Source organism: Moschus berezovskii, chromosome 13 (genome assembly GCF_049115385.1).
Source record: "Moschus berezovskii isolate FMDL1 chromosome 13, NW_MosBer_1.0, whole genome shotgun sequence".
Lineage (NCBI taxonomy): Eukaryota > Metazoa > Chordata > Mammalia > Artiodactyla > Moschidae > Moschus > Moschus berezovskii.
The window spans coordinates 16,472,678-16,495,972 of NC_142472.1; the positions used below are offsets into that span (position 1 = coordinate 16,472,678).

The following is a 23,295-nucleotide window of genomic DNA, read 5'->3' on the forward strand; positions in this document are numbered from 1 at the left end:
CTGGAATGGGTTGCCATTCCCTTCTCCAGAGGATCTTCCCTACCCAGGGATCAAACCTGGGTCTTGCACATTGCAGACAGATTCTTTACCATCTGAGTCACCAGGGAAGCCCACAGAGTGTGGTAATTTAGTGTTTTAGATTTTCAGAATGTATAGAGAAAGAAAATGACAGCCTGCACACCCAAGAAAGGACAATTCCTCCAAAGAACCTGGCTGCATCAGAGGCAGACTTTGGCGCAGGTTGTGAGCTCAGAGTTAATGGTTTTAGTTACACCTGATGTGGCAGCTGCGGGGAGAGGGGCGGAGGGGAAGGCAGAGTTATGGTGTTAGCTCTCAAATTGTTTGGCAATGGTGTGACAGCAGGCACAGAAAGAATTCTGTGTTCACCACCTGGCAGTCACTAACTTTGATGTATGTAAACAGTAGTTATATCTTTCATTCAGTCCAGAAATTATTCAGCATTAGCAGCCTTAGCATCAAAACAGGAAACGCAGCTGTTATGGTTTCCCAGATTTCTGGTGCTGGAGTGGTGCCCCTGAGGATTGGTGGTACTGGGGCTCTCGTGGTGCTCAGTAAAGCCGGGCTGTAGTCATGTCAGGGCCGGGGTGGTGCCCTGAGCCGCGGTCATCACACATAGCATGGCCAGGCAGCCCACGGCCCAGAGCAGCGGGTAGGAGAGCCTGGACATCGCATTCTCCGTGCAGGTGTTCAAGTGGAGTGGGTGGACCTGGGGTGCCCATCGCTGCGTCTGTCCTTCTGTCCCCTGCATCCTCCCCCGCAGTGTGTGCAGGTGTCCACTGAATTGCTTTTGTACCAAACTATGATGCTTTTGAACTGTGGTGTTGAAGAAGACTCTTGAGAGTCCCTTATACTGCAAGGAGATCCAACCAGTCCATTCTAAAGGAGATCAATCCTGGGTGTTCATTGGAAGGACTGATGCTGAAGCTGAAACTGCAATACTTTGGCCACCTCATGCGATGAGTTGACTCACTGGAAAAGACTCTGATGCTGGGAAAGGTTGGGGGCGGGAGGAGAAGGGGACGACGGAGAATGAGATGGCTGAATGGCATCACCAACTCTGTGGACATGAATTTGAGTGAACTCCGGGAGTTGGTGATGGACAGGGAGGCCTGGCGTGCTGTGATTCACGGGGTCGTGGAGAGTCGGACACGACTGAGCGACTGAACTGAACTGAACTGATGCAGCATTTTAAAATTAACTGTCTTGTTCTTTCAAGAGCTTAATAACATGGTCACAGACTTTGGTGTAAATTGTACTGTCGTCCAGAATACCCTGTTCTGTTGTCCTGGCCTTGCCTATGGAAGGATTGTGCCCCTTGCTGGGGTCATTAGTAATTAGGGCTGTCAGGTTAGGTCATGGGTGAGAGAGCCCTCGGAGGGGAAGGGGAAGACATTGGGGTTTTGAAGAGAAGCTGAGTCTGAATGAAACCCCTGCTGGGCTGGGAGGCAGGAGACAGACGTGAGGTCTGTAACCTGCTCCCCTAGACATCCAGGTGGGCAGGTGGGGGCAGGTCTCAGGGACCCAGGTCTCATTCATGAAATGATGGGACTTGGCCTTGATTTTTAAGGTTTAAAATAAATGATCCAGGGCCTTCTCTGGTGGTCCAGTAGTTAAGAATCCACCTTCAATACAGGGGACTCTGGTTCCATCCCTGTTTGAGGAACTAATTTCTCACATGCTATGGAGCAACTAAAACAACTCACCCCAACAAAGACCCAGAACAGCAGCCAAAATAATAATAATAAAAAAAAGCAAACAGACGGTCTTATGGGAGCCTCCAGATCTCACGGGGCAGGGTTTTGAACCGTGTCTGCACAGAGTAGTGGCTTAGATGATCTTTGTTGAGTTCCCTGAGCCTGGATAACCAGTAGGGGAGGGACCCAGCAGCCATGAGCTGTCGAGTGCTGCCCCTTTCTGGTCACCCCAGAGCAGTGCGTGATCCTGAAGCCTGGACACGGAGGGAACTCTGTCCTTGACAGACTGAGGGGCTGTGATAGGAAATTTATGTTTGTAGGTGATTCACTATTTTGCTGTCATAACTGAGTGAAAAGTAGTAAAATATGAATCCCAAGGGTCAGGCAGGAAGAAAGGAGTTCAGTCAGTCAGTCATGTCCGACTCTGCGACCCCATGGACTGCAGCATGCCAGGCCTCCCTGTCTATCACCAACTCCTGGAGTTTACTTAAACTCATGTCCATTGAGTCTGTGATGCCATCCAACTATCTCATCCTCTGATGTCCCCTTCTCCTCCCACCTTCAATCTTTCCCAGCATCAGGGTCTTTTCAAATGAGTCACTTTTTTGCATGAGGTGGCCAAAGTATTGGAGTTTCAGCTTCAACATCAGTATTTCCAATGAATATTCAGGACTGATCTCCTTTGGAAAGGACTGGTTGGATCTCCTTGCAGTCCAAGGGACTCTCAAGAGTCTTCTCCAACACCACAGTTCAAAACCATCAATTCTTCAGCACTCAGCTTTCTTTATAGTCAAACTCTCATATCTATACATGACTACTGGAGAAACCATAGCCTTGACTAGACGTACCTTTGTTGGCACAGTAACATCTCTGCTTTTTAATATGCTGTCTAGGTTAATCATAGCTTTTCTTCCAAGGAGCAAGCGTCTTTTAATTTCATGGCTGCAGTCACCATCTGCAATGATTTTGGAGCCCAAAAAAGTAAAGTCAGCCACTGTTTGCCCATCTATTTGCCATGAAGTGATGGGACCAAATTCCTTGATGTTAGTTTTCTGAATGTTGAGCTTTAAGCCAACTTTTTCACTCTCGTCTTTCACTTTCATCAAGAGGCTCTTTAGTTCTTCTTCACTTTCTGCCATAAGGGTGGTGTCATCTGCATATCTGAGGTTATTGATATTTCTCCCGGCAATCTTGATTCCAGCTTGTGCTTCATCCAACCCAGCGTTTCTCACAATGTACTCTGCATATAAGTTAAATAACCTGGGTGACAATATACAGCCTTGACATACTCCTTTTCCTATTTGGGACCATTCTGTTGTTCCATGTCCAGTTGCTTCCTGACCTGTATACAGATTTCTTAAGAGGTAGGTCAGGTGGTCTGGTATTTCCATCGCTTAAAGAATTTTCCACATTTTGTTGTGATCCACACAGTCAAAGGCTTTGGCATAGTCAATAAAGCAGAAATAGATGTTTTTATGGAACTCTTTGGTATTTTTGATAATCCAGTGGATGTTGGGAATTTGATCTCTGGTTCCTCTGCCTCTAAAACCAGCTTGAACATCTGAAAGTTCACGGTTCACATACTGCTGAAGCCTGGCTTGAAGAATTTTGAGCATGACTTTACTAGTGTGTGAGATGAGTGCAATTGTGCAGTAGTTTGAGCATTCTTTGGCATTGCCTTTCTTTGGGATTGGAATGAAAACTGACCTTTTCCAGTACTGTGGCCACTGCTGAGTTTTCCAAATTAGCTGGCATATTGAGTGCAGCACTTGCACAGCATCATCTTTCAGGATTTGGAATAGGTCAACTGGAATTCCATCACCTCCACTAGCTTTGTTTGTAGTGATGCTTCTTAAGGCCCACTTGACTTTACATTCCAGGATGTCTGGCTCTAGGTGAGTGATCACACCATCGTGGTTATCTGGGTCATGAAGATCTCTTTTGTGTAGTTCTTCTGTGTATTCTTGCCACCTTTTCTTAATGTCTTCTGCGTCTGTTAGGTCTATACCATTTCTGTCCTTTATTGTGCCCATCTTTGCATGAAATGTTCCCTTGGGATCTCTAATCTTCTTGAAGAGATCTCTAGTCTTTCCCTTCTAATGTTTTCCTCTATTTCTTTGCACTGATCACTGAAGAAGGCTTTCTTATCTCTCCGTGCTATTCTTTGGAACTCCACATTAAAATGAATGTATCTTTCCTTTTCTCCTTTGCTTTTCACTTCTCTTTTTTTCTCAGCTATTTGTAAGGCCTCCTCAGATAGCCATTTTGCTTTTTTGCATTTCTTTTCTTGGGGATGGTCTTGGTCCCTGTCTCCTGTACAATGTCACGAACCTCCGTCCATAGTTCATCAGGCACTCTATCTATCAGAGCTAGTCCCTTGAATCTGTTTTTCACTTCCACGTATAATCATAAGGGATTTGATTTAGGTCATACCTGAATGGTTTACTGGTTTTCCCTACTTTCTTCAATTTAAGTCTGAATTTGGCAGTAACAAGTTCATGATCTGAGCCACATTCAGCTCCCCATCTTTTTGCTGACTGTATAGAGCTTTTCCATCTTTGACTGCAAAGAATATAATCAATCTGATTTCAGTGTTAACCATCTGGTGACGTCCATGTGTAGAGTCTTCTCTTGTGTTGTTGGTAGAAGGTGTTTACTATGAGCAGTGAGTTCTCTTGGCAAAACTCTATTGTCCTTTGCCCTGCTTCTTTCTGTATTCCAAGGCCAAATTTGCCTGTTACTCCAGGTGTTTCTTGACTTCCTACTTTTGCATTCCAGTCCCCTATAATGAAAAGGACATCTTTTTTGGGTGTTAGTTCTGGTGGCTCAGATGGCAAAACATCTGCATACAGTGTGGAAGACATGGGTTCAATCCCTGGGTCGGGAAGATATCCTGGAGAAGGAAATGGCAACCCACTCCAGTATTCTTGCCTGGAAAATCTCATGGACGGAGGAGCCTGGTAGGCTACAGTCCATGGAATCGCAAAGAGTCGGACACAACTGAGTGACTTCACTTTACTTTCTAGAAGGTCTTGTAGGTCTTCATAGAGCCATTCAACTTCAACTTCTTCAGCATTACTGGTCAGGGCATAGACTTGGATTACCGTGATATTGAATGGTTTGCCTTGGAAAGGAGCAGAGATCATTCTGTCGTTTTTGAGATTGCATCCATGTACTGCATTTCGGACTCTTTTGTTGACTGTGATGGCTACTCTATTTCTTCTAAGGGATTCCTGCCCACAGTAGTAGATATAATGGTCATCTGAGTTAAATTCACCCATTCCAGGCCATTTTAGTGTACTGATTCCTAGAATGTCTGCATTCACTCTTGCCATCTCCTCTTTGACCACTTCCAGTTTGCCTTCATTCATGGACCTGACATTCCAGTTTCCTATGCAATATTGCTCTTTACAGCATCGGACCTTGCTTCTATCACCGGTCACATCCACAGCTGGGTGTTGTTTTTGCTTTGGTTCCATCCCTTCATTCTTTCTGGAGTTATTTCTCCACTGATCTCCAGTAGCACATTGGGCACGACCTGGGGAGTTCATCTTTCAGTGTCCTATTTTTTTGCCTTTCCATACTGTTCATGGGGCTCTCAAGGCAAGAATACTGTGGCTTGCCATTCCCTTCTCCAGGGGACCACGTTTTGTCAGAACTCTCCACCGTGACCCGTCTGTCTTGGGTGGCCCTACATGGCATGGCTCATGGTTTCACTGAGTTAGACAAGGCTGTGGTCCATGTGATCAGATTGATTAGTTTTCTGTGGCTGTGGTTTTCAGTCTGTCTGCCCTCTGATGAAGAAGGATAGAGGCTTATGGAAGCTTCCTGACGGGAGAGAGTGACTGAGGGGGAAAGTAGAGAAGCTTAAAAGGCTTAAAAAATGTTTCTTGTATATGAAAATGTAGCTTCTTTTGATAGACTTTTCATTCCTAAAATCTGAAACCAGTTTTTTTGGTGATGAAAAATCATTGTCCTTTTTTTAGTATGTGAATGTTGTTTAATCAGTTCAGTTTTTTCTAGAAAAAAATTTCAATTTGAAGATTATTCAGACGTTTAATCCAGACTCTGTGCTGGTGTGCGGGGATGACCCAGAGGGAGGATAAAGGGAGGAGGGAGGGGGGAGGGGGGTTCAGGAAGGGGAACTCATATACACCCAGGGCGGATTAATGTCAATGTATGGCAAAACCAACCAATATAATATTGTAAAATAATTAGCCTCCAATAAAAAAAAAGAAAAAAAATAAAGTAATGTGTATTACTTTATTGAAATGGAATTTTTATAAACTTTAATTTGCAGGAATCAGAAACCCCAGCCCTACAAGGCCTTTCCTTTACTGTCAGACCCGGTGAACTGTTAGCTGTAGTCGGACCTGTGGGAGCAGGAAAGGTAAGTTGTGATTCCTTTGGTCAGCTTGATGTAACACCACAGCCTCTGTTCAGTCCTCAGGGTGGAGCCCAGAGCTGAGTATGACTTAGTTTGAGTTTGAATTGGGTGTATCTAGAAAGGTGTTTCTCTAGGAACATCAGTTTTTCAAAAAGGTTTCATGGCCAAATGCATCAGGATAAATGCACATTGTGTTTTCCTTCTTAATGCTTCATGTGACACAGTTGGGAACTGCTTGTGGGGAGTTTGGACGTCTCAGCGAAGGAGATTATTTATGTGGCAGCTGTTCAGGATGGACGGAGACAGTGGGGACTTCTTTTTGTCACAGTGGCCCCTCTAGGAAGTCTGGAGGTGATGAAGGCTCTTCCAGGAAGCTCTGAGCATTTCTTCACGTGACTTGACTTGGTCCCATCAGTGCTTGTGTAGGGAATGTGCAACCACGTGCTGGAGCTAAAGATATAGACATGAACCAGACCTTGACACCTCTGCCCTCCAGAGGCAACCAGGTTCTGGGGCGAGACAGATATGCAGACAGACTGTTTCAGCCCAGTGTGGTGAGTGCTCTGATGGTGTGGACATAGGCATGTCATTTCTGTGTGTTACAGGAGATGTGTACATGTGCACTTAGTGTCCTGTGTTTTGTACAACAAAATACAGAAACCTAAATGTGGGGTGTGTACAGCAGAGGGTGATGATTTCCGCCATGAAGGACTTTTTCAAAAATTTATTTTTAATTGGAGGATAATCGCTTTACAATATTGTGTTGGTTTCTGCCATATATCAACATGAATCAGCCATAGGTATACATATGTTTCCTCTCTCTTGAACCTCTTTCCCACCTCTCATCCCATCCTACTCCCCTAGGTTGTCACAGAACCCAGGATTTGAGTTCCCTGGGCATGATGGACTTCTGTTCTTCAAATACAACAACCTCAGGTTCTTTTAAATAGTAATCTTTGGATATATTCTTCACACATAGTTCTTAAATTAAAAAAAATATATACTTATTTATGTGTTTGGTTGCATTGGGTCTTGGTTGCAGTGCATAGCATCTCTAATTGTGGCATGCGGGCTCAGTTGCCCTGGCATGTGGGCTATTAGTTCCCCCACCAGGGGACCAGGGATCTAATCAGAGCCTCTGGCATTGGAAGGTGGATTCTTCTTTTTTTTCAGTGTTTATTATCTGGATATAATTATTGTTTTTTTAACAGTTTATTGTGTACTGGGGTATAGCCAATTAACAATGTTGTGATAGTTTCAGGTGAACAGTGAAGGGTATATGTCAGCCATACATATACATGTATCCATTCTCCCCCAGATTCCCCTCCCATCTAGGCTGCCACATAACATTGAATAGAGTTCCATGTGCTGTACAGTAGGTCCTTGCTGGTGATCCATTTTAAATACAACAGTGTGTACCTGTCCATCCTGAACTCCCTAACTATCCCTTCCTCCCATCCTGGAAGGTGCATTCTTAAGCACTGAACCAGAGGGAATCCCCACATAGCTTTTTAAGAACAAGTATTTGTCAAGTAAAAGATACCCAGATGCAGGAACAACTGCATTACACATCAGATACAGAAAATATACATCCTGCTGGCCTGCTCTGCTAGAGAAGGATGTTAAACATTCTTAGTCTTTGCTGAGTAGAGCATTTCATCTGAGGGAACTCAGGCAGAGTAGATTGTTATCGTGTTAAGATTCCTTATCAACCTTTAGTTTACGTTGACCAATAATGCTCTTTTCCATTTTTTTCCCCTGCAATATCCAAAGCTGTACTTATACTCTTCTGATATCGTGTATCAAGCGCCAGGGTGGGATCGGCCGTGCTGCGGGGCGTGTTCTGTGCTGAGTGCACCGCGTTCACCTGTGTGTGTTGCCATCTCTTGCAGTCGTCACTGTTAAACGCTCTGCTGGGGGAGCTGCCCCAGAGCCAGGGGAAGGTCAGCGTGCACGGGAGTATCGCATATGTTTCTCAGCAGCCCTGGATGTTTCCAGGAACTATAAAGAGTAACATTTTATTTGGGAAGAAATATGAAGAAGAACGATATCAAGAAGTAATAAAGGCTTGTGCTTTGGAAGAGGTGAGTAATGACTTTTGAGTTGCATGTAATCTAATTTCAAATAATGATAACGTTGATTTAAGCTCTAAGGTTTGTTAAAAGTTTTTTGTTTTTTAATTTGAAAGGTCTTATTTGTTGCTTTATGCTGGACTTTTTGATAAGTTCAGTTCAGTTCAGTCGCTCAGTCGTGTCCGACTCTCCGCGACCCCATGAATCACAGCACGCCAGGCCTCCCTGTCCATCACCAACTCCCGGACTACACTCAAACTCATGTCCACAGAGTCGGTGATGCCATTCAGCCATCTCATTCTCCGTCGTCCCCTTCTCCTCCCGCCCCCAACCTTTCCCAGCATCAGAGTCTTTTCCAGTGAGTCAACTCGTCGCATGAGGTGGCCAAAATATTGCAGTTTCAGCTTTAGCATCAGTCCTTCCAATGAACACCCAGGACTGATCTCCTTTAGAATGGACTGGTTGGATCTCCTTGCAGTACAAGGGACTCTCAAGAGTCTTCTCCAACACCACAGTTCAAAAGTATAAATTCTTCGGCGCTCTGCCTTCTTTATGGTCCAAGTCTCACATCCATATATGACGAGTGGAAAAACCATAGTTTTGACTATATGGACCGTTGTTGGCAAAGTGATGTCTCTGCTTTTTAATATACTGTTTAGGTTTGTCACAGCTTTTCTTCCAAGGAGCAAGCATCTTTTAATTTCATGGCTGCAGTCACTGTCTGCAGTGATTTTTGAGCCCAAGAAAATAAAATCTGTCACTGTTTCTACCTTTTCCCCATCTATTTGCCAAGAAGTAATGGGGCCAGATACCACATAAATTATCAATAAACATGTTCTGTTACCATAAGCAATATACTATATACTTTCATCTCATATTTACACAGTCCTGGCAACTTGGACATTTTCTTTTCTGTTGCCTTGACAAGAATAGGTAATAAGATCTTTCTGTGTCTAGGTATCGAGGCCTTTGAGAGTTGAGTTATTTTAGTGTTGCCTTCATTTCAGATATAATCTTTGGTCACCCCCTGGGCCGTGTGATGTGAAAGAGCAAAAGGTTATGAAGTGGTTCAAAAGGACATAATCTGGTTCAGATTCCAGCTCTTCTGTTTAACAATTGACCACCCTCAGACCAGTGATATGACCCCACTTAGTCTCAGTTACCTCATCTGTGAAATGGGACCACTGCTTCCTGTGAGCTTGTTGTGAGGATTAGAGATAATCAGCGTCAGGGTCCAGCACAGAGCTTGGTGCACAGATCTCACCCTGCAGGAGCTGAGAGAAGCCCTGCACACGTGTACAAATGATGGAGCAGAATAAGATGAGTGCTTCATGAGAGATGAGAAGTGTAATCAGAACCCAGCAGGAAGAGAAATGAGTCCAGGATGGTTTCATGGGAGAGTACGCTTTGGATGAGCCTAGGAAAATGGGCAGGATATTGACAGGCTGTGAGAGAAGGGACGATTCCAAATGGAAGAAAACCTGTGAAGGAAGGCAGGGCTCCTGCTGCCTGAGTCTCGAGTCCAGCTCTCCTCTGCCAGGGCCTCACGTCCAGCCCACATTTAGCGTGTCAACAGTCTGCTCTGTGGTGCTTCTGCTGTAAGTCTCCATCATTGCTGAAGGCCCTTGATGTGCTTCTGGACAGATGGCATCAAATCTGCTTTGCCATTTCCTACTGGCACCCACTCCAGTCCTCTTGCCTGGAAAATCCCATGGATGGAGGAGCCTGGGGGGCTGCAGTCCATGGGGTCGCGAAGAGTCGGACACGACTGAGCGACTTCACTTTCAGTTTTCACTTTCATGCATTGGAGAAGGAAATGGCAACCCACTCCAGTGTTCTTGCCTGGAGAATCCCAGGGACAGAGAAGCCTGGTGGGCTGCTGTCTATGGGTCGCACAGAGTCGGACACGACTGGAGCGACTTAGCAACAGCAGCAGCAGTTTGCCTCTAGTGTGTGTGTCTGCTGTTCAGTGAGAATTGGGGAAACTTAAAGGAAAATAACATGAATAAGAACACTTTTCTATCAGTGGGGGGAATTGTAGTCTATACTCAAGGCAGGCTTTTCCCTTTAACCTAATTGGAAAGTGGTGGCTAGGAATTTAGCCTGACTTGGATTTTGTTGCTAATCCTGTGAAATGGTTTTCCCATTTGGGGCTGGTCCACAGATAATGATCAGAGTCAACAACACAGCTGCAGTCTTGCTGCCAGACTCGAGAGAGTCTGTTTCTCGTGCCCCAACTGTGCTAAGTGAATGAGTGGATTTAGGTGCTTTTTCTAGAACTTGGTTACGGTTTCTGTGCTATGACTTGTTACTGTTTTGTTAAGCAAAATGAAACAATGTAGAATTAAAGCATAAAAGCTAAGTGGAACAGTTTGCGAGGACTTAAACAGTGAAACAGAGGCCAATAATTGTGTATGAGTGTGTATGTGTGTGTGTGTGTGTGTATGAATGTAGGGCTGGGAACCTGTTTAAAATGTCTCATTGTTGTTCACAAAAACCAAATCAAGAGATGGTAATAATTTCTGAACTCAACAAAGAAAGAAGATGAAATAATAATGAATCTTCATGACAGATCAATTGCTGCCTTTCATTGGATATAACCTGGTTAAGCTTTGAGTGAGCAGGGAACCTGTGTGTCTGTGTGCCTGTCAGGGAGGGTTTTGTGGACACTCTTTCTTCTCTTTATGGTCGTGTGCTTTGCATGTTATGACCCACACTGTGAATGTGGTCCTGCTATTGGTTTGATGGGAAAATAGGCATCAGCCACCAGTAGCAAGTTATGATCAATTCTAGTACTTTTTCCATTTATAGAGGGTGATCTCGCTTTTGAGTTTAGTGACTCTTGTTTTTGTCGCACGTTCTGTAGAAGAGGAATGTGAGACTTATGGAGATCAAAGGACTTGTTTATCACGCAGACTCCAGTGTGCTACCTGCTTTCTCCCCAGATTTGCTAAAGTAGAGACAGAGAATGAGGGCATCATCTGCAGAAGGTACTGCTGTGTATCTTAGGTGGATGCCTGGGGAGTTTAGTATATAATTCAAAGATTTCTGACATAATAATTGTGTAACTTAAACATGATTGTTATCTTGTCATTTGGGCGATAGTTTTGTCATTTTTTTTTAATTTCCCCAGATACTCTGGGGAAAATAGGCTGATTTGTCCATTTACTTCTTAAATAATATTCAAATATAACTTATGGTAGATTCCCAGATCCTCAAGTCAAAGCTTCATATCCTTCTTAACTTTGAGTTTTTCCTGCTTTCACAGACAAGCCTCAACTTAGTCCAGCTGATCTGCTTGGTGTACGTCAAGCACACTGTTTCCTTTTGGTTTTTCTGCCCAGCCTGCTCTTTCTGCTCCCATTTCTTGTACAGACCTTGTCTGTCACTCTATGACTTGCCCTAACTATCACTGCGAAGACACTGGCGAGGTGTTATCCCTTCTCTGAAAGTGAGAAGCAGAGACCAAGATCAGGAAAGCTGGTAACTTGGGATAAAACAAGTCCTGTGCCTTCACCTCCTGGGCCTCCAGCCCTCACAGCTGTGTCTCTAGCACAGACCTTCACCTCTGCATGTCCAGCTGCACTGTGACGTCACCGACAGCGTGTCTCTGCTCGTCCACAGGGATGTCTCCTAAACCTGCCTCCACCGTCTTCCTCAGCTCAGTCCTGGAGACCCTGTCCTTCCCCTTCCTCTTAGAGCCACACCCAACCTGTCAGCAGGTCTTACAACTTTGCCTTCCAAATGTGTCTGGAGTGTGACCCCGTCTCTCCATTCCCACTGTTTTCTAGCTTATTCCAGTAATGTCCTCGCTTGTATTCGCCTTTACCCTTCCCCACTTCCTGCCTGGTCTCTGCAAAGCGCAGGAGTTTCCTTGTAAAGCTCAGACCACATCAGTCCTCCCCTCCCCCTCCCCCTTACTGGAGTGCCCCCAGGCTCCTCCTGCTCTGTCTGCCCCCCTCACTCCCCTCATTCTCACTCTGCCCTCCGGCCTCCTTGTCCTGAACCCCTTGGGCGTCTCCTGGGGCCCCTGCACCCGCCCCTCCCTCTGTGAAGCGCAGCCTCTCCAGGTCTGCCTGAGCTCCACCCCAGATCTGCTCACACCCCCTCTGAGCAGAGCCCTCCCATCCCAGTGTGGACTCACTTCCCTCCTCCACTCTCCACCCCCTGGGCCGGCTTCCTTTTCCTTCTCAGCCTCAGTCCTAAGGTTAATTTTCCACATTATCATCTCCCACAGTGGAAAGAAATTCTAAGGGCTCTGTTTCCCCGTGGCTGAATTCATTGTGCCCAGAACGGTGTCTGGTATATAGTCAATCCTCAATAAATACCTGTTAAAGTGGTAAAATGCATAAATGCTTTGAAAAAATACAGAATGAAAGCAAGTGGAAAGCCCTGAGAGTTTAATTTTCCTGGTTATAGTTTAGTCACTATGAAATAAGCACATTGCTGTTGATTAAACACTTGTATAAAGATCTGATGCTAAAAGGTTAGGATGGCAGAACACATTTTAAATGATTTTCTTTTTTTCCTTTTCTATCTCCATACAGGATTTGCGGAATTTGGAGGAAGGAGATCAAACTGTGACAGGAGACGGAGGAACCCCGCTGAGTGAAGGGCAGAAAGCCCGGGTCAGCCTTGCCAGGTAAATGGGGTTTCAGTTGCCACCCTGCCCGTCCTCCTCCGAGGATCCTAGTGGACGTGAGCACGCAGACCCCGCTCACTGGGTGGGCCTGTGTGAAGCAGGGACTTGGTCCTTTCCCTGGGCTTGTAGGAGGAACATGAAGTTGTTGGACACCATCATGATTCAGAGATGAGACCCAGGGAATGTGAAGTGTCCTCTCCTGACATCTCTCTGTTTTCTAGAGCCGTGTATCAGGACGCAGACATCTACCTCCTGGACGATCCTCTCAGCGCAGTGGACGCAAAAGTCAGCAGGCACTTGTTCAAACAGTGAGTTTGCTCCTGTTTTATATCATTTCTTCTTTCCAGGAGCCCTGTAGGGATCAGGGAAGGGAGCTCAGGAAGGCCTTTGTGCTCAGGAGACTCAGCTCCCTCTGCCCTGGTGTCCCTCCGTCCCCTCCAAGAAGATCCATTGTAGAGAAATCTTACATCATGATGAGGTCAGGACAGGAAAATACAGCAGGTGCTCCCAGTGTGTGGAGGAGAGTGGGGTACATGCTTTAGGGAGTGAGGGATAGATGATAGATTCCCCCATGACTTGCAGTTGATGGATCCAGAACCCAGGGATAAAAAGGGCAATGTAAAAATTTTAAATCAGAGAGTAGGACTTGGTAACCTGGTAACTGGATACCAGTCCTTTTCCTCCATCATGCGTTGAAGGCACATTAGAAGTGAAGTTTTCAGTACTGACATAGGACTTCCATGGAAAGACTATTGGTTTATACTTATTAATTAATCCGTTGGTTTGGAAACACTTAATAAAGACTGCTGCTGCTGCTGCTAAATCGCTTCAGTCGTGTCCAACTCTGTGTGACCCCATAGACGGCAGCCCACCAGGCTCCGCCATCCCTGGGATTCTCCAGGCAAGAATACTGGAGTGGGTTGCCATTCCCTTCTCCAATACATGAAAGTGAAAAGTGAAAGTGAAGTCGCTCAGTCATGTCTGACTCTTAGCAACCCCATGGACTGCAGCCCACCAGGCTCCTCCATCCATGGGATCTTCCAGGCAAGAGTACTGGAGTGGGGTGCCATTGCCTAGAATTTGCAAATGATTTACTTCACATCTGAGTATGACTCAGTTGTTTAACATTGCTTCATGGATCCTTACTAGAATTAATGCTTAGACCCTCATGTAGGGTAACCTTGAAGTTGAAACTCGGTATCTTGGTTGAAGTCCTGACTCTCACTTCGTTTCTGGAATGTGTTGTCAGTGGCTCTTTCTTGGCCGCAGAACTCCTGAAGGAGAAGAGCTCTGATGCCTCTCTGTCCTAACACACGCTGACCGAGGCCTCTGGTGGAGTCTAGACTGGCCTCTTTGAAAGCCTCATGAGTTCCCCTTTTCTGAAACAGCCTCCATACCTACCCCACAGTTAGTTCCCTAGCTCTCGTTCACCTTGTAAAGCCAACAAGCCTTCCAGCTGCACTTATGAATGTCCTGCTATATACACTGAGGTCGATGCCCTTACAGATTTTCCTACACAAAACCTCTCAGTTTACTAGGAGGACGGTGAGCCAGGAGAGGGGAAGGAACACACTGGGCCAAATAAGGGAGACGAGGACGCCCGGCTCTCATTCCTGCCTCTGAGGAACCTGTCTCTATGTGGAGCTTGTTAAGACAGATGCCTGGGAAAGCTCAGCAGAGTCACAGTTTAGCAAGTTTCCATAGAGGGTAGGAAATACTAAGTGGAAGTGGAAGTGGCAGCTGGAGGCTTTCACTGAAGTTGGAAGGCTCCCTGTGCCCAGGGCTGGGCAGGATATGCCCTGGGGGCCTGCAGGCTGGGCAGGTGTTTGAAGGCTGAGAAGAGGACCCAGTTCTTTTGCTGAAGGGAGAGTAGAAGCTCAGCTGTGGAGGGAGGAGGAAGCAGGGCTCTGAGGAGAACAGCAGACACGTCCTCACCTGGAGGAGGCTGGTTGTTTGGCAAAGAGAAGCTGTTTGGAAATTCTTGCTGGGAGGCCCTGTGTCAATTTGCTGGGGCTGTGTCTGTTCAGGCTGCTCTCACAGGAGAACATAGCCTGGGTGGCTTAGAAATAATGGAAGTTTATCTCTGTCGGTTCTGGAGTCTGAGAGTCCAAGGTCAGGGTGTTGAGAGATTCAGCATCCTGTGAGGGTCTGATTCCCGGGTCCTCACGTGGTGGAAGGGGTGAGGGTGTCATGTGGTTCCTTTAATCAGGACACTAATCCCATATATGCAGGTTCCACCCTCATGACGTGATCCTCCCGATGGCCCCACCTCCTAATACCAACACAGTGGGGAATAGCTTTTAATGCATGAATTTTGAGGACAAAAACATTCAGTCTATAGCAAGTTGTCACAGATGGGGGTGCTTGAAGAATAGAAATTAATTCTATCACAGTTCTCAAGGCTGGAAGTTCAGCGTGTTGGCAGGTTTGGTTTCTGCTGAGAATGCTCTCCTTGGCTACTGGTGGCATCCACTTCGCTGTGTCCTCATATGGTCTTCCCTCTGTCCTTGAGCACCCCTGTGTCTCTGTCCATTTTTTTAAAGTTTTTATTGAAATATAGTTGATTTACACTATTGTGTTAATTTCTTTGTACAGCAAAGTGACTCAGTTATACACAGCTATACATTCTTTTTAATACTCTTTCATTATGGTTTATCTCAGGATATTGAATATAGTTTGCTGCACTATACTGTAGGACCGTGTTGTCTGTCCATTATACACATAATAGTTTGCATCTGCTAACCCAAAATTTCAGTCCATCCCTCCCCCACACCCCCTCCACCCATGCAACCCCAAGTCTGTTCACTATGTCTGTGAGTCTGTTTCTGGTTTGTAGATAGGTTCATTTTTGTCATATTTTACATTCCACATATAAGTGATTTATGATATTTGTCTTTTTCTGACTTACTTCACTTAGTATGATAAAGTCTAGGTCCATCCACATTTTTCAAATGGTATTCTTTCTTTCCTTTCTTAATGGCTAGTGGTATTGCATCATCTGTATGTATCACCTCTTCTTTATCCATTCATTTCTCTATGGACATTTAGGTTATTTCCATGTTTCGGCTATTGTGAATAGTTTTGCTGTGAACATATGGGTGCACGTGTATTTGATTTATAGTTTCCTCCAGATATATGCCCAGGAGTGGGATTACTGGATTATAAGGTAATTCTGTTTTTAGTTTTCTGAGGAACCTCCATAGTGTTTTCCATAATGCCTGCAACAACTGATATTCCCACCAGCAGTGTAGGAGGTTTCCCTTTACTCCATTCCCCCTCAGCCACTGTTATTTTAATAATGACCATTCTGACTGGTGTGAGGTGATACCTCATTGCAGTTTTGATTTGCGTTTCTCTAGTAATTCAAATGGAGAAGGCAATGGCAAGCCACTCCAGTACTCTTGCCTAGAAAATCCCATGGATGGAGGAGCCTGGTAGGCTGCAGTCTGTGGGGTCGCTAAGGGTCGGACATGGCTGAGCGACTTCACTTTCACTTTCACACATTGGAGAAGGAAATGGCAACCCACTCCAGTGTTCCTGCCTGGAGAATCCCAGGGATGGGGGAGCCTGGTGGGCTTCCGTCTATGGGGTCACACAGAGTCGGACGTGACTGAAGTGACTTAGCAGCAGCAGTAATTCAAAATGGTGAGCTTCTTTTCATGTGCCCATTGGCCATCTGTATGTGTCCTTTGGAGAAATGTCTATTTAGTTCTTCTGCCTCTTTTTTGATTGGATTTTTTGTGGTTGTTGAGTTGTGTGAGCTGTTTGTATATTTTGGAAATTAAGCCCTTGTTGGTCACATCATTTGTAGTATTTTCTCCCATTCCGTAGGTTGTCTCTTCATTGTGTTTATGGTTTCATTTACTGTGCAAAAGCTTGTAAGTTTGATTACATCCCATTTGTTTACATTTTTTAATTAAAAAATAATAATTTATTTATGGCTGTGTTGGCTCTTTGTTGCTGTGGGGCTTTCCCTCTAGTTGTGATGAGCAGGGGCTTCTCTCCAGTTGCAGTGTGTGGGCTTCTCATTTCAGTGGCTCCTCTCAAGCAGAGCACCGGCTCTAGGGTGTGTGGGCTCAGTGGTTATGGCTCCTGGGCCCCAGAGCACAGGCCCAGTAGTTGCGGTCCATGGACTTCGTTGCTCCGTGGCATGTGGGATCCTCTAGGACCACCAGGGATCAAACCTGTGTCTCTTGCATTGGCACATGGATTCTTTACCAGTGCGCCACCAGAGAAGCCCCCGTTTGTATATCTTTACTTTTATTTCTATTACCTTAGGAGACTGACCTAAGAAAACATTGGTATAATTTATGTCAGAGAAAGTTTGCCTCTAATCTCTTCTAGCAGTTTTATGGTGTCACATTTTATGATTAAGTCTTTAATCGATTTTGAGTTTATTTTTGTGCATGATGAGGGGGTGTGTTCTAACTTCACTGACTTACATGCCTGTGTCCATGTCCTTATGTCTTAGTCTCCTCTTCGTCTAAGCACACCGGTCAGATTAGATTAGGTCCAGTATAACTAAGGGTAATGATTACCTTTTAAAAGTCTCTGTCACTGAATTCTACAGTATTAAAGTATACAGGTTAAAGTGTCAAGTGAATCTGAGGGGACGTGACTGATTTACAGCAGGTCCAGAATAGCAAAGTAAAGAGACTTCAGCAGAGTCCAGTGTGTGAGAGGGAGACGTGTGAGGAGCTCTGAGCTCTGGACACGAGGAGCTGGGATTCCACATCCACTAAGCAGGGGTCGTTAGTCTGCAGAACCTGCCCGTCTGTAAAATGTGCTCAGTGTTGGGGTGATGAAAGAGTTGTGCAGTTGGATGGTGGTGATGGCTGCACAACTATGTGAATGTACTTAACGCCACTGAGCTCTATGCGTAAAATTGTTAAGATGGTAGCTTTCATGTTAGGTGTATTGTAACACACAGACAAGCACGAATCTTTGGGAACAAGAGAGAACAGGGCAGATGACACATGGCGTGACCTCCAGCTCTCTGATCTGACCTCCCTTTCCCAGGCTCTCCTGTTCATGGCTTGATGGATTTTCCCTTATAGAAGTGCCTTGTGTCTTGTCATGAGTTCAGTGACAGGCGCTAGTGCTGTGACAGGGATTCCCCACCCCCACCCTCCTGGCATCATGAGTATCTCAGCCTCTTTGTTCCCAGCGCCCCACCCTGAGCTCACAAATGTGTATCACCCTGTCTTGTGTGCATCTGCACAAGTTCTCCATCAGGGCAGGAACAGATTCTACTGGCCATTGTATCTGTGTCACAGGGGAAGGCAGTTGGTGTCAAATATAGTGTGCTGATCACAGAAGTTCTCCTGACCTCTTTTTTTGAACACAGGAGATATTTATAAAATCCTCTCAAATATTTTGGGTGCACCACTTTGGATATATATTTGATAGAAGCAGGCTTAAAATTGTTGTTTGCTAATGAGAACCACATCCTCTAGGGTGACTTAAAGTAAAAGCAGAGAGCATGAAAGCAAATTAGGAAATCACTCAGCAGCAACTGGAGTGTTCTCAAGTTAGAGAACTTTCGGAACAATATGCTATGAGAGATGGTGGTCACGTGGAAACTTAGTCATGTGAAGGGTTTTGTATTAAAAGTAAATAAATCACACTTTTACTTACAAGGAACAGATTCCTTCAGTCATGAAGGAAGGTCATTACGGTTCATGAGTTTTACATTATGCTGTAAACACTAAATGGGTTCCATCACCTGCAGAAGGTGAGGGGCTTTGGGTGAACTGATGCCGTCTCACCTGTGTCCAGCTGTGAATCCAGTCCTGGTTCAGCCCATCCAAGACCCCCGCCTCCTGCATTTTCAAGTCTTCAGGTCTGTCCTGATCAGACTCCCACGCTGCTGTCTACACAGCTCACCCTCCTGCTCCAGCCCTTCTCAGACCCCTCTTCACATTCAGGAAGCAGCTCCAGGCCCTCAAACAGAGAACAGGCTTCTTTGCCGTCTGCCCCCCTCAGCCTTTGCAGCTCCACCCCCACTTGGTGTCCAGCTGTGCTGGCTCTGTGGGGGTCCTTTCTCAGGGAGTCCTGTCTGTCTGTGCACACTGGTCCCTCTGTCCCAGAGCCAGGGAGCAGTGTGCCAGGACACAGAAGGAAGGTGGGCCCTGCCGTTCCCTCCTGCTCCTCCAGGGGGCGCCCGTGCCCTCTGTCTTCCCACAGCCCTCAGTGGGTGCTGCTGCTGCAAAGTCACTTCAGTCGTGTCCGACTCTGTGTGACCCCATAGACGGAAGCCCACCAGGCTCCCCCGTCCCTGGGATTCTCCAGGCAAGAACACTGGAGTGGGTTGCCATTTCCTTCTCCAATGTGTGAAAGTGAAGTCGCTCAGTCGTGTCCGACCCTTAGCGACCCCACGAACTGCAGCCCACCAGACTCCTCCATCCATGGGATTTTTCTAGGCAAGAGTACTGGAGTGGCTTGGCATTGCCTTCTCCGTCAGTGGGTGCAGTTGACCATTTATGAGTCTCCCTATCCGCCCCCAAGCTGTAAATGCAGAAAGGGGCCTCGGCCCAGCGTGTTCAGTCCCGGGACCCCTGCACCTGCTGTATCTTCTTCTAGGATGTTTCCCCAGACAGTCTCAGGGCTCCCGTGTCTCCCTATCTAAGACAGCAGCCCCCCTTGCTTTTTCCTTAGAGCACACATCACGGCCCAATAGTGCATTTTCTATAATCGTTCAGTGCGTCCCCCTGTACATGGTGCAGAGTGTTGTCTTCTGTCTTGACGTCAGCGTATCCTCAGCACTTAGGACAGTGCCCGGCTCCTCAACAAACCTCTGCTCATTGAATGAATGGAGGTGGGGACTTTGTTTCTTTTGTGTCCCCTCCACCATGGGATGTGTCCTCTCTTAAAGTGAGAAGTGAGAGTCACTCAGTCTTGTCCAACTCTTTGTGATCCCATGGACTATACAGTCCATGGCATTCTTCAGGCCAGAATACTGGCGTGGGTAGCTTTTCCCTTCTTCAGGGGATCTTCCCAACCCAGGGATCAAACCAAGGTCTCCCTCACTGCAGGCAGATTTTTTACCAACTGAGCTATCAGGAGCCAGCCCTTATATGATTTTATGTGGGATTATAGGATTAACACAGTCTTTTTATCAGAATAACAGCTAAACAACTGGTTGCTAACTCAGTAATTTCTATGTCATGAGTTGGAAACTTTTAATCTAAAAACTTGGAAAATAGTGTATCTTCCTAATGATTTTTAGGATTAAAAGTATTTTTTAGGAAAAAATATAAAGCCATCAACTGATCACTTTGTTATAATTATGTTACCTCATCTGTGATGGACTATTGAGAAAACATTTTAAAACTTTTGTGTTGGTCCATCTTGGACATAACAGCCCACTGAATCTGATTAACAAATCCAGTCTTCTAACAATTAAGAAGTCTTCTGAGACTACTGGCAGGTAATTATGAATTAAGGAAAATTCTATTTAAATGCTTTAGTACTATATCTGAAAAAAGTGTTAGTCAAGAAACAGTATGAACGCTGAACTAACAGATGTTAATGAATCCTTTTCGACTTAATGAAGCGATGGTTTGTGTGTCTATGTCCTGGAGTCCTGTTTCTGATCACAGACCCGGTGTCCAGAGTGTCCCCTTAGGACTCTTCTGTCCTGAGTCCAAAGCACAGGGCCACTTGTGGCTAGGGAGGAGTGGAGAAAGGGGCTGACGTTTACTGAGCGTGTTGGTGGTTTGATTTCTCAGAACATGTGGATGACGTTGTCACTGACGTTCTTCTGAGATGAAGAAACTGAGGTTTAGTCTCTCGTCTGATATCATCAGGCTCCTGAGAGGGACTGAGCTGCAGTCTGCTGCCTCCAGATTCTCCGTCTGACTCACTCACAGGCTGAGCTCTGGCCCAGGTTCCTGAGATTTTCTCTGCGAAGGGCTGGGGCACTCAGACCTGCCTGTGGTCACGGGGGCCCCAGACCTGGGCACTTGCTTCCTTAGAGGGGTTGTGGACCCTTTGGGGTTAGACTGGGGCTGAGTAAGCATTTATTTTTCCTGTGAAAAAATTTAAGGTTGAATAGTGAGGGGGATCTTGACTATAGAAAACTGGCACGTGCTCTGAGACGTTGGGTGACTTCCACTGTGATTCGGGCCATTTGCATTCCATTCTTTTATTTTCATGTTTGGAAAGTGTTCAGTCCTAATGGAAGAAGACTTGCTTCCTGGATGGAACTGGGAATATTGCAGAGACTAATGGAGGCCACGCTGGCATTCATTTTTTATCTAACATTCTTTGGGAACAAATGTCTAGCAAATGCACCGTGGCAAAGATTACCTAGAATCTATTAGTTTTTTTTTTGTTGTTGTTAATGTTTACATCATTAATTATAATCACTTAGAAAGCTGTCTAAAAATGTACACATTTTTATATGACATAGATCCCTCTCCTCCCATTCCTACATAGCAATAAAATAGTATTTTAGTTCAGTAGAATTTCGGAATCTCAGTGTTACTCAATTGTTTTTCTTTATGAAACACGTATGTAATTGTTAAGCTGAGTTTTAGGGAAAAACCTTAGCTGTTTGTACCTCCTTCAGTGGACTGCTTTTTAGAATTTTGTAAGCAGGATTAGGTTCAAATTTGCTGCTGATAAACTTAAGAACCTAGTTGGATTAATTGATTTATGCTTATTTGATTTTTATTATTGATTTGGTATTTAAACTGCAGATCTTTGACTGCTGTGTAGTCTTTGTCTTATTCTTTTCAAAATACAAGTTTCCAGTCTGAAGCACCCCATTAATGTGCATTTGTATACGGCGCCTTTTACATTGTAGGTGTATCTGTCAGGTGTTGGAGGAGAAGATCACAATCTTAGTCACTCATCACTTGCAGTTCCTAGAAGATGCAAGTCAGATTCTGATATTGAAAGATGTAAGTAGTTTCTGGAAGTCTGTGGAATTGCGAGCACTCAGGTGTGTTGAAGGACAGACCTCCCCGCAGGTCACTCTCCTCGCTCTTCATAGTAAATACCCTCTTCTCCCTGAGTTTTATGCCCTCTTCTTCTCAGAGCTGCTGTTCATGCCTTGGAGGATAATCCAAAGACCGGTAGCCCGCAAGGCTCTTCTGTTCATGGGATTTCCCAGGCAAGAATACTGGAGGGGGTTGCCATGCCCTCCTCCAGGGGATCTTCCTGACCCAGGAACTGAAACTGAGTCTCTTATCATTGAACACTGTCTCATTGGCAGGCAGGTTCTTTACCACTAGCGCCACCTGGAAAGCCCAGAAATATCTCTACTACACTGTAAGCCTATACTCTAGGGCTTCCCTTGTGGCTCGGTTGGTAAGGAATCCGCTTGCAATGTAGGAGACCTGGGTTCCATCCCTGGGTTGGGAAGGTCCCCTGGAGAAGGGAAAGGCTACTCACTCTAGTACCCTGGCCTGGAGAATTTTATGGACTGTATAGTCCATGGGGTCGCAAAGAGTCGGACACGACTGAGCGACTTTCACTTTCTTTCACACTCTAAGCCTCATAAACCCTAGGTTACTGAATCATCACTCTTCTAATGAAATCTGTTAAGTGTTTAGAATTAATCTGTTAAGTGTTTAGAAATCTGTTAAGTGTTTAGTTTGTTTAGAATTTTTTATTTTCTTTTTCCATGACTTAAGTCAAAGTGTATTACTTAGAAATTAGAGATAATAATACCTGTTTGTATCCAGGTGATCATTATACCTAGTTTGCTTCAAGAGCATCTTCCATTAGCACCAGAAGCGAGGCTGGGTAGCCGAGCACCCGGGGCAGAGACGCCCACTCAGCTGGTGTCCCGAGTTGCTGGTCTCCCTGCCCAGGTCTCTATGTGCCTGATACGTGTGGGGGTCTGTGCAGCAGGAGGACAGGCCCTGCCCTCACGGGGCTCCTGTTCTTACGGGGAGGATGTGACAGAGAGGGAGCGAGGGTGACGTCCTGGCTGCCTCCCTGAGGAGCTGGTGCCTCACAGGGCCTGAGTGACATGAAGGTGGGGGCCACACAGTAATCTGGGGGAGGGGGTCTGAGGCAGGGGGTCCTCAGGAAGGAGCGACCTGGCAGGTTGGAGGAATAGCGGGAAGACCAGCCTGTCTGACGAGAGTGAACAGGGGAGCGAAAGGGAGCTGGTTTCTGAGCAGTGGGCAGGGACCAGGAGTGGAATGGAAGCCTTGCACGGTCCAGAGCAGAGGAGGTGTGTGGTCTGATGTGGGAGTTAAGAGATTCCTCCGATGGTCACTGGAGGGGCGACAGAAGCAGCAGTTAGGAATCTTGGTAAAGCTGAGAAGACAGAAGTGTGGGCTCAGGCTAGAGTATCAGTTTTTAGAACTACTGCAACGTAGTACTGCAAGCTGAGTGACTTACAACAGCCGAAGTGTATTGTCTCCCTGCTCTGGAGCTACAGATCCCAAATCCAGGTGCTGGCAGGGCCATGCTTTCCCTGCAGGCTCCAGGGGAGAATCCTTTCTTCCAGCCTCTGGTGTT

At 45.8% G+C, this 23,295-nt stretch overlaps 1 protein-coding gene across 1 annotated transcript in view; it reads left to right on the forward strand.

The window, feature by feature from the left end:
* Positions 1-23,295, forward strand: part of LOC148775815 (ATP-binding cassette sub-family C member 4-like) — a 145,853-nt gene that overhangs the window by 25,917 nt on the left and 96,641 nt on the right. Inside the window, exons 10-14 of the mRNA XM_088842816.1 lie at positions 6,016-6,105; positions 7,995-8,186; positions 12,722-12,816; positions 13,038-13,124; positions 21,626-21,722. Of these exons, the coding sequence (XP_088698942.1) occupies positions 6,016-6,105; positions 7,995-8,186; positions 12,722-12,816; positions 13,038-13,124; positions 21,626-21,722 (561 nt within the window). The remainder of the gene's footprint in view (positions 1-6,015; positions 6,106-7,994; positions 8,187-12,721; positions 12,817-13,037; positions 13,125-21,625; positions 21,723-23,295) is intronic.